General features: G+C 40.1%; 1 protein-coding gene across 1 annotated transcript in view; it reads left to right on the top strand.

The window, feature by feature from the left end:
- The window catches only part of zswim7 (zinc finger, SWIM-type containing 7), a 46,931-nt gene that overhangs the window by 28,490 nt on the left and 6,159 nt on the right, over window positions 1-12,282 (top strand). The window contains exons 4-5 of the mRNA XM_050040238.1: window positions 1,139-1,243; window positions 7,458-7,575. Coding sequence (XP_049896195.1) covers window positions 1,139-1,243; window positions 7,458-7,568 — 216 coding nt within the window. The 3' untranslated portion in view covers window positions 7,569-7,575. The remainder of the gene's footprint in view (window positions 1-1,138; window positions 1,244-7,457; window positions 7,576-12,282) is intronic.

Below are 12,282 nucleotides of genomic sequence, written 5' to 3'. Positions count from 1 at the left end.
GGCTTCAAACCAACTTTTTCAAACTTAACTTTGACAAATCAGAAGTCATCATCATCAGTCCCAAATCTCTTTTCAAATCCACCCATAACTTCTTCCTCTCCATCGATGGCTACATTGTCCTTACCTCCCCCCATGTCCGTAACCTTGATGTCATCTTTGATCAAACCCTCTCCTTTGACCAACATATCAAACACATCACCAAAACAACGATTAATCATCCAAAACTCTCGAGAAGCTATTATATACCCAGAATTCAGCTGTTCGTCTTCTTACACACTCTGGGACCCGTGACCACATCATCCCTGTCCCTTATAACCTCCACTGGCTCCCCATCCCCCAGCATATCTGCTCCAGACTCCTCATCACCTATAAAGCCCTTCACAACCTGGCTCCCCCCACCTGTCAGAGCTCCTCCACCAGCACACTACCTCCCGCAGTCTTAGGTCTGCTGATGCCAACCTCCTGAGTCAGTTTCATGACCAGGTTAAATAAAAATATTTACATCTTAAATAATCTGCCACTAATTCTTTCATTTTTGGCTTTAAAAGCATTTTAACAACATTATTTCGTTGAGTTTCAAGTCATTCTGAAACATATTACATGCTGAAGGTGTAGAATATGCAAAAATGCACCTTTTCAGATTTCTGTACAGTCATTTGGAACAAAAACGATAAAAAAATGTCTAAGAACACAAAGAGTTTTCTGCATGGTAAAGGCATGAAGGTAGTGGGGGAGCCAAAACAAACACTCAAAACATAAAACTCCAAAATCCAATGTGGGTAAACACTTCATTTAGTCAGTGTGACTATAAACGTTTAGGATTGCGGAGAGAAATGGAGGAGATGGAAATACAAGAGATGTACTTGGAAACATTTTCATGTCTTCACCTCTCTGCTGAGCTCAGTCATGTCCAGACTAGTTGAAGGAACTTTAGGATCTAGAAACGAACTTGTTTGTCTTCATGCCTTTACAATCTCCAATGCACCTCAGCTGGCAGCCAATACAAACAGCATTGTGATCATTCTTGATTGGTGAACCTGCTTCCTCATAATGAAACAGCTTGTCTCTGTGTATGATCTTTCAAATGAGGTCAAGCTTTGTCACTTATTTAAATGTACTTTGCATTGATCTGTTGCAGGTAGTCGGAGGCTCAGGGCGTTTGTACACTTGCTTTGTGTCCTGTCACTACTGCCCGTGCCCGGCCTTTGCCTACACCGTGCTCCGCAGAAACGAGGGTCTGCTGGTGAGTCTCAACTGTTAGCACAGCTTGGGCTGCATATCAAACCTCAGTACCCGCAAGTGCCAAAGCCTGGCACTGAATGCTTATTCAGATTGTATTATTATTCTCTACATATACTTTAATCAGTCTTTGATGTAAACAATTTAGCTACTTTAGATTTGTTTCTTTTGTAGAAAAACATGTTTATCTTATTTAAGTAAGGTATCATACAAAGTGTCATTAGATAACTGTTCAATAATTCTTGCAAGGGCTAAGTTTGGTTTCAGAAATAGGGAGGGCAGAAAAAGTCAAGGCTCTTCAAACAAAGTGTCAGTGCTATTTCCGGCATTTAAAATATTTTATATAAAAAAGTAGAAGTGCTGTGTGAACTGCCATATTTTCAATACACTAATTACTGTGGCCGAGAAGGGCAAAAGTGCTACGACCGCCCAAAACATTTCAGTCTGGACAAATGTGCCCCAGCCTCAGAAACATATTCAAAAACATATGAAAATCCAAAACAAGTACAAAAAAGCAAAGGTGCAGCAAAATAAATAAGCATGCTGCAGAAAGTCAGAACAGATACATTAACAGCAAACATGCTGCAGATACAAAAAACAATGCAAAGTCAAAAACGTGAATCTTGAAAACAAATTTTGATGATTTGGGTTGTGTAGTAAGACATGCCAGCTTTCATGTTTTGGTGAATTGTTGTAAAGATCTACGACAAATAAAACAACTTGTGAGATATCAAAATACCAAATATATATCTGTCAGAACGCTTTGCCCTAAAATTGTCTGTGGTTTTAATGGGTCCAGTGAGCTCCTCCAGAGCTAAAGTACAGTCATGCTGCACTTCTAGGGCACCGATTATCAGATCATGTTTGTCTTTTCATCCCTAAGAGGTGAATCACACAGTGACATAAGACTGTCAATGTCATTTGTGGCATTTTCTTTTGTGGAGTCATTTTAATGGCGGTGCTTGCCTCCCCACATGCAAATGTTCCACCAAAACAAGTTCAACCCTGATACTGTTGCTGCATCCTTGGCCTAGCGCTGCCCAACATGATTGTGATTGGTTTAAAGAAATGAAAACAAGCCAGAGCATTTTTTTAATACAGTAGTTCTTTGTACAGGTGGGTTTTTTTTACTGCTTCGGCATTTCCCCTGTCATACCTCCACCAGTGCCATAAGGTCAGCTGCAGGTTTGTCAGCTGGAGGCCGCCGTTAACTGAGGTTTTGCCCCCTGTTCCAGTACACTGACACGGCACTGTCAAGATAGGTCTGGCAGTCAACACAAAAGAAGTTCTTCAGGCTTCCAGGGGGAGCTACATGAATCTGTTGCTCTTTTTTAATTCTGTGAAAGACTAAGGCCTAATGCAAAAAGAAATCTGTAACTTTTTTGTCACCTCTTTACACCACTATTTTGCTGCTTCAAAAACAAACACTCTTCCATCCGGTCTCTCTCATGTCGAAAATCAAGCTCTTCCTCTTAACGCTTTCCCTAGAGGCCTGGAGAGCTTCTGTTGTTTTGCCTGGATATGCAGCATTTTTTTTTTTTTAAAGATATTTTTTTGGGCTTTTTAGCCTTTACTATATAGGACAGACAAGTGTGAAAGGGGGAGAGAGAGAGGGAGTTACATGCAGCAAAGGGCCACAGGCTGGAGTCGAACCCGGGCCGCTGCGGCAACAGCCCTGCACATGGGGCGCCCACTCCACCACCAAGCCACCGACGCCCCTATGCAGCATTTTTCTGTTGCATTTGCTTTTATTTGTTTGATATTTGATATTTATTCAATATCTGCAGCGTGTTTGCTGTTAATGTTTTTGCTTTTGTCCATTGCAGCTTGTTTTTTTATTTGCAGCACATTTCTGTTGTATTTGTTTTGGATTTTTGTGTCTATTTTTGAACTGGCATCATTTCTGAAGCCGCAGCACGTTTCTCCTCATGGAATTGTTTTGTGGCCGTCTGTTTGCCCTTGATGGCCAAAGTAATAACCCTATCTAAAATCACATTAGGTTTTTGTTGATACTTTAGATAATACTGTGCATCTTCACTAAGAAAAACAGTCCTTTATTGCCATATCTAATATTTGATATTTGATTTATGCTCAACTGTAGCATCTTTTTAGGAGAACTGAACTGAATACAGAAAACTACACAGAGGAGTTCAACATTTTTTTTAGTCCTGAGTAGTGCCTGCAGGCACAACCTCCACTTCTCACATATAGACTCCACTTACCCCCACTGTACAGAAGGGAAGCTAAAATATCCCGGATACAGCCTCTTCCATCTTGCTCTGGTGACGTCATTCGGAGCTAGAGTCTGCACAGTAGCGATCATTGCAGTATCAAGTTTCCTGCCCATACACCCGTCCAACCAATCGCTAACTGTGCCACTGAATGCAAGCCCACAGATAGTCTCACACAGTTGTCAATCATGTTGTAAAATCCCAGTTTTATTACATTGAATAACTAAGTAAATCCAAATGACAGAAACCATCTGTGGGGAAAAATTATTTGATGTGTACTTCGCATTTTTAGTCCCATCCACTAACAGGGAGAGGGTGGGCTTTATGACCTATACTGCAGCCAGCCACCAGGGGGCAATTGAGATGTTTTGACTTCTCTTTCGGGAAGCTAACATGTTGTCCATCTTTATATACAGTATATGTACTAACATAGATGTACGATAATAACTACATACTGGACCCCAAGATGGCACCCATTGATTCTGATGGAATTGCCTACCTGGCACATGCACCGAAAAATTTTCTAGCTTCCAGTTTTGCTTTCGCGGTATGCAGCACACTGAATAGTACAGTAGTATTTCTCCTGCTGGCCCCGCTGGCAAGTTCCCGCTGGGCTCATAGACTTTACACTGTAATTTTGTCACAGATTTTTAAATTGCTTTTCTTGGCTCAACAGTTATTCTGACATCTCTATTACAGTGATTGTCTGTGGGGAAAATGCTTTTTTGGGCTGCAGGGGATTTTTTACGCAGCAATACTGTAAGTAGCCACTGGGAAAAATTGGAAGCAAGGCTGAGCTGCTTTCCTGGGGGGCCTGGACAGCAGGGTAGCTTTTATGTACCCTGAGAGATGAAATCAAGGAACCTTGAATAACCCCACAAATATAGATTTGGAAAAGAGAGGGGGTCATGTCCCGACACCACACAGAAGAAGACAAACACATAGATGTACATACACAGCGTCTTGCTAGGGTTGAACTCTGTTTGAACATCAGCTCAGGAACAGGAATTTCTCATACTGTATAATTTACACACTGCATACAGCAGCATATTTACAGCCATTGTGTCTCATCAGTCAGGCGTGTATCCTGGAGAAGAAATGCACCGCCAAGTCATAACTGAGACAAAGCACACGTTGACATGTGTGTGACAGATGTATTGTGGTCAGGTCATATTCTTGTCTGGTCACTGAGGGGTGTCTCCACTCTGACTGGCTGTTTTTTCTGTAAGTAACTGCAAGCAAACGGCTTCTTCTCCTGCTCCGAGTAGCAGGAAAACTTATCTCCCTGGAGGATGCTGCTAAAATCAGTGTGAGAAACAGAGCTGCCTACAGCAGACCGTGGAGACTCCCCATGAGTGTATCAGCACCACTTGTATCATTCCCCATGAAAACACACTAAAGACAGAAAAATAAAACTAGTCACTGCCTCATCAAAATCTCCTGCGACTTTTATAGCTTGGCAGAGGAAGTCAGTTTTGTATCTCATGGTGGATCAGATTGTAAAGCAGTGGCTCCATCTGCATTCTTTCCTGGGTTTTTCAAACACCCACTTAGCTGTTAGCAAAAAGCAGTGATGTAGGTTAGAGTGGCAAGCGTCGAGCGATGATAATAATAGCTGAAAGGGTTTGTTTGATTTTTTTGAAGTGGGGTTATATGAGGTACCTATCCATAGTTGTCGTATATTTTCCCCACTTTTTCTCGCTATCAGACAGCCCTTTCTGACAGGGAACTGAGGCCATTATATCGCTCTCTTCAAAGCCACCAGACTCCTTTGGCAAACACAGTAATTTTACCTTGCAGAACACAGAAGTTGCTGATATACCGCTGCGTCAATTTGTTTGTTTGTGTTATTTTGTGACATTTGAATCGACACTAATGTGGCGTTGACAGCTGTATGTTGCTTAGTGTAATGGAAATCATTATACAATTATGTAATTATGTAAAATCTTTGCAACGCTTAACACTTACGTAATGGAAACTTTAAGGTCCCTGTACTATGTGCCACTAAGCAGAAAGTATGTGAAGTAATCCTTCATTTTATGTCTTGTCAGGATGTCACAAGCACAAGTGCCTTACACGATGTTTACTCTTTGTCAGTGTGTAACAAGCTGTGAGTGCTTTACGTGATGTCCAAGGACATGACGAGATAAGTTGGCCCAAAGTGCTTTGTCACCCCTCTGATGATGCTAGTTAAAGATCCCCGACCTCAGTTGTTGTCAGAGAGTATAAGTATCTGATATCTCCTGTGTTCAGGGCTCACTCTCTGCACTCAGCTCATTCTTGACTGTTTGTTGTCGCTTATACATACGTGCATATTTTTACAAACAAATTTCCATACATTTTCCATGACTAGGCCATGCCTTTGAGGCATGAGTTTTCATGACCATACATTCTCTGAAATGTCTGTGTGCACATGAAAAATAAGAATAAAAATCCATGTCAAAATATACCCACCAGTATCTGTAAATAAGGAGCTAGTCCAGTCGTGGCTTCTAAGAATAGTGCGAATTTAGTGTCCAAAGTTCCTCTGCCATTTGTGCTTTGTTTGTGGACACAGCACCCAAAGTTGTCCCTTGTTTGATGGAGGATGAGAGGGAAGCACTGCAGCTGGCAGCGGGTGTCACGTTGGTCACTGGGGTAAAAACACCAGTGTCAGTAGTTACGCAGCAGCAGCAGCAGCAGCAGCAGCAGCAGCAGCAGCAGCTTAATGTTAGTGTCTTCAGCATGAATGTCCAATGCTGCTTCTCCCATGTTTGAAATGTCAAACGTTTAACTACACAGTCCACATTTTGCGCTTCCTGAGTCCTGGTCTTCCTCAAGCCATGCCGTATACTCGTCTAAGTGAAGCCAGACATTAATAAATCAGCGTTTTCCTGGCATACACAAATGTACGTCTTGTCAAAGACCAAGCTGCAGCTGAGTGATGTAACTGATCTGACTAAACATTAATATGTACTGTTCTATTCAGGTATCTGTGAAGCAAATTTCCATGCCTTTCCAGAATGTTTTGGGTTTATTTATTTTTTCCAAAACTTCCCCAGGCCTGAAAATTGCTATTTTCAAATTCCATGACTTTTCCAGGTTTTCAGTGACCTTACAAACCCTGCTTCAACCAAAATTTGAATGTTTGGATTTGAGTACAGACAGAACATTAAAAGGGGAAGTCAAAGAATTTTTGTAAACACCAACACAGTGGACTTGGCCTATAACAAAACTCTCCAGTCCCACAGTCAAAACAACACTACACTCAGGAGACTGAGTGTTTGACATTGCAGTCTGCCGTCCTCCCCCGCTCAAGACTGTGTTCATTCAGGGGCTATGTAGATACCAACATGACTGGATAAGGCCAAACAAGGTCCATACTGCTCTGACAAGTAGGTCAGAGGAAAGATAAAGGAGCTATGTCCTAACGAACAGAGTCGACAGGAAGCTAGTAAACAAACTTCTCTACCTTTGTCCTTTTCACCATACTTTGTCTCATTGTTGATGTAGAACACTGATCCACAGGCGTGTTGTTGTGGAGGAAATCTTATTTATAATGCATGGAATGGGCTGAGGGGGGAAAACAAGTCAATGATTAACATGTTAATGTTGATTGTAATGAGAGGAGTGTGTTCACTGACACATGCACACAAATGCAGAACTGCAAGGCTTTTTGTTATTTAGCCACACGGGTTATTCCTCACACAAACATACCATTCAGAAAATAATACATACTCATAACCCCTTTAATCACTCCGCTTTCATTTATAGAGATGTTTATAATTTGATATGAATATTAGAAATTGTTCTGACATTTGCTTTGTGATTATTATTCTTGGGCTGAAGTTTACTTAGTGGGAAATTTGCAGCACGTCAGAACCAAGCGGCTCCTCTGTAGTTAAAATTAAATTACTGAAGGGTCATTAGAGCTTCATATCTGTGTCATTATTCACGTCAGCGCCCATGTCCGTGTAATGAATCAATGTCTGTGCTCTTTTCTCCCAGTGCAAACACATCCTGGCTGTCTACCTGTGTCAGGCCATGGGTGTGACTCAGCAGGAGAGCGTGTCTGATCAACAGATGTCCATGCTGCTCAGCGGGACAGCAGCCCCGTGACACCCAGGTACGTTCAGCAAAGCCCGTAGACCAGCACCCCCTCGCAGACCCTACTTGGATGAGAGCCGAGGTTTTGAATAGACATTTGAGTCACTGCAGAGAGGACTAGAGCACGGGAACACTTCTCACTGCTCTTTCATTTGTCTCTCTGAAAGACACCAGATGTTGCTTTATTTATTTTTTCTTGTTCTTAATCTGTTTCCAGGGAAACATCTGTTCATTAAGTATGTGCAGCTTTATTTTTAGGTTCTTTTATCTGAAGCTGCAAGTATGGAGGACTGAGGCTGCCAAAATAAAAAATAAATAAAGACTTGATGAGTTAATACGGCATTAAATGTACCAAAAATAGTATTTAAAATAAATGCAGGCATTAATTATTCCATAATATGTGCCATGAATTGATATTTCTGTTTTGATTTGCTTCTTTATTTATTTACCTTTGCAGTAATTCACGTATTTATATACTTTCCTATTTTCTTATTTACCTATTTAAATTCCTATTTTATTCAGTTAAAGTAATTTTTAAAGCAACATATTTAAAAAAAGAAAGAAAGAAAGAAAGAAATAATAAATATATTGATAAAATAATAAAATAAAAATACATTTAAAGATAAATTTAAAATTTAAAAATAATAAATGCAAAAATAAATAAATACACTGTCATGAACAAATACAAAGGAAAACAAATAAAGAAGCAGATTAATTTATGTCACATTTTATCGATGAATTAACACTTTTTAATTTTTTTCATTTTAACTTTAGTGGCGTGTTATTCTATCTATTTATTGAGTCATTTATTTATTAATTTTTGATTTCGACAACTTTCATCCTCTACACACAAGCTGTGAAAAAATAAATTTAGGCATCAATTGTATGAAAAAAATGTGACATAAATTGATATTTCTGTTTTAGATGGCATCTTTATTTCTTTACCCCGTTATTAATTCCCCCCATTTATTTACTTTCCTAATTAATTTTCCCTTTTTTTAAATTTACTTATACATATCGATTTTTTTAAAGAAATGTATGAAAAAATAATACAGAAGTAAATAAGTTTGGGAAAAATGCTGAACCAACTTTAGAAAAACATGAACAATGTAATTATACATTGTCATATAACATAAAATTGAAAATGTAGGAATAAAGACTGACCAATATAAACAACAATATAAACATTGCCTTTATTAACAAAATATTTCACCGTACATACAGATTGCATCATGTTAAATAGCAGTATCAGTTGAAGTCTTGTTGAATGAAAGAGAGAATGGCCTCTGGAAAAGTTGAACATCAGTTTGACCACAGTGGATGTTTCTCCTGATTAGTAACAACACTACAGCACATTGACAGATACTTCGGAATGAAAGGCAGGAATGTTGAACTAGATCAACTTGTTATTGTCCGTCTTAACTTCAAAATCACAAAAGAAGGCAATAGTTTGACATCAATCAATAGCATGTAGAAAGGCGGACACCTACAGTACTTATATTTTTACACATCAGTCAACAAAGACAATAATACAACGTTACAGTGCAATTACAGTATAGATGTCTCCATTGGAATGTACTAAAACTTTGGCACACTCCTGTATTTTAGCCCTTGAAGTTAGTCAGAGTTGGTACACTGGACACACATGAGGGGAGAGAGTAAAGCAGTGGAGGCAACTTAAGAAGAATGCTTGTTTAACACCAACACAACATGGTTCAACACCACCAATGAAGCACACAAAACGGGAAATAATTGAAAATGTCAGTGCAGTGTGTTTTCATTTGTGTAGTGATGGCTCTCAGGTGACCAAATTCACCCTGTTTTTTTTTGTTGTTTTTTTTTCCCTCACATAAATTACGATACTCCAAACAAAACTTTACCCTGCTCTGATTGAATTCATCAAGACCTGTTTTTGTTTTCTGCAAAAAGCCTTGTAGCCCTGCAGAGAAGAGGCAAAGCATCAGGTGCTTTAAGATTTGACTCAGTGGAAAGCAGTGCTGCAGCTGTGTTCCCTCAAACTGTGACGACTTATATATACTCACGCGAGACACCGTGGCGCAGACCTCCACAGATGGCGCTACGAGCAAGCACAAAGGTGTTTGTGCTCAGCACATTGGTCGTTGCAGTATTCTCCGAAATGTGCCCACTCCACCGTGTTAAAGTTGACTGATTCATCTGGCATCTTGACATGAACAGCTGTTTCTCGGTTAAAATAAAAAACAACCAATGAATGCAGCGGGGGGGGCTTAATTAGCCAGGGGCAAGGTAATGCTGTTGTCAAGTGATGGCCTAGAACCAATGAGCAGTAATAATAACAATGATGAGCGCTATAGACAAGATACACACTGTCATCGAGGCTGTTCTAAATTGACTTGTCTTCTCAATATCGACCAACATTGTAGTTTGTTTTACTTCACCTTGCTCCACTCTTAAAACTCAGGACAAAAACTGGCGCATCAGTGTGGACTTCAGGCGGATACCGGGGTCTCTAGTGTATGAATGAAAATTGAATTCCCCTCCCCCAAGAAAATCGGTTTGAATAGATTTGATGTCACACTGAGGGTGAAAACTGAGGGTAACGAGTTGACAGTTCTGTCTTATATCAGGCGATCTGAAACGGCAAACAAAATATGCCGTGAAGAGGCAAGAAGTCGACAAGTGTTATTTGCAAGACGCCATTGACCAAACATGCAACCTTTCAATGCTGAGGAGAAATTAATGAGTTCAATACCCGTTAGGAGTTAAATATTTGGAACAACAAATGTATTAATACGAAACTGAGGTTGAAAGGTTGAGTATCAGCTGGCAAAATATTTACAGAAATTTAGATTTTTAAAATCTTTCGAAAATCCTGAGACATAATAATAGGAAGGCTGGGTATCGCAACTTAATATCTTCAAGGAATCAACTGAAGTAACCCAGTACCAAGTAGTATTGAAACGTCTTCAGTCAACCGATACCTGCATTCAGACTTTTTGCGCCGGGGGTCTGATCTCAGATCGTCAGGACAGTTCGAACGGTCAAGTTCAACTTGCCCTGTTAGCACAAGCTAACACAGTAGTAGCAGCTAATATCCAACACTGAGCTGTTAAACAATCCTAGGAAACTCACACTGACTCTGAAACAGGTTCTCAACTCCCCACCGGATCAGCAGACTTTCTGGTGGTGCAGTCTCTGGAGCCACTGTCCTCCTAATGAAGGAGTTTGTCTGCCTGGCTAGCATGAGCTAACACAGCAGCAGCACTAATGTCAAACAGTGCATCATTAACCTAGTCCCAGCAAACTCATACAGACACTGATCTGGTTCAGCTCTGTCGTTGAACCATTTAATAACCGTTGGGTAATGTTAGACATATGATGCTAACAGTTAGCCCTATCACTGTGTGCACTATTGGACTCTCACTAACTGTCCCTGGCGCAGAGCTCACTCCCGCAGCAGCAGCTACAACCCATAAAGTCTGGGGTGAAGTCGAGCACAATATATCTGATGGAGTTGGCAGTTTACTGTGCCGAGATGCAACCAAAACGTTCAAAAGTATGGATATAATGTCACACCACTTTATTAACATTGTAGGTATCGAATTAAGCACTTTACTGGCATAGGTATCACTTTAACGGAACTGGTATTGGCACTTGTATTGCAAATTTTTAAACAATGCCCAGCCCTAATTAACAATAAAATTAAATTATTATTTACTTTTTGCTTTTATCAATATTTGTGACAGTCATGTCTGAAAAGCCCTGCAAGCACCTAGTTACAGAAATTCAGGGTTATACAATAAAGCGGCGCAACAACTTGCGGAGCCTTTGGGCTTTACACAAAATACGAAATATCATATTTTTTTGCTCGCGCCCCCTACCTGGGTCACTACAGCGGGCATAAACCTAGCATGCTGATGAATATGTGCACTGTTGAGTTTGCCTCTCAGAGAAAATTCCATTTGTGTTACCTTTGTCACTGTTGAAAATTAGATAATTTTGGGGGGTTTTACTGGACTTAGTTGTCTGTCCGATAAGATTAGAGATAGCTAAGATGGATAAGTGTTGGCTCATTAGGATTTTGATTAAACCGAGTCCTCAGTGCAACATATTTTAGGGTTTCACCCTCAAAACTGTTTTCTCAAATGAAACAGCTCATCTCAGTTCAGTCAGTGATTTCAGCAGCTTGTGGGGGGAATGACTGCACTAAAAGGGCAGATGGGAGCCTCAGGATCCCAGCTGACACACTGTCTGAGGGCGGAGGGGATGTTGTCAGCTGGACTCCGGAGGCAAGTGACATTCATATACACCAAACTGAATCAAAGCAGTGGTGTTTTACGTGATGCAAGCATACGTGTGTACCAGGACATTGGTGATGAGGAATAATGTAAATTGATTTTAAGTATCAGATATGACATTTGCTTGTCTACGCTATAGTGTGTCATCTCTTGGCTCGAAACAAAGCAGCTGAAAATGCCCTGTGCAGACACCGTTTTTCTTTAAAGGATATTATAAGTTTCCCACTTCCTGAGTTCTGTCTTAAGAAATGTTAACATGGCAATTATATGGAACAGCACTACAGTTTTGCTAAACTACTTCTTAAAGAGATACTTCATCCCCAAATCAAAAACACACATCTTTTCTTACTGAGGTGTTTTTTTTATCAATCAGTTTAGTGTGAGATGAAGAGTGTTTGAGATATCAGCTGTAGAGATGTCTGCCTTCTCTCCAGTATAATAGAACTAGA

Source organism: Epinephelus moara, chromosome 3 (genome assembly GCF_006386435.1).
Source record: "Epinephelus moara isolate mb chromosome 3, YSFRI_EMoa_1.0, whole genome shotgun sequence".
In the NCBI taxonomy this organism is placed as follows: Eukaryota; Metazoa; Chordata; class Actinopteri; order Perciformes; family Serranidae; genus Epinephelus; species Epinephelus moara.
Note: the sequence above shows the minus strand (reverse complement) of the source record. Positions and strands in the feature narration are given on the sequence as shown.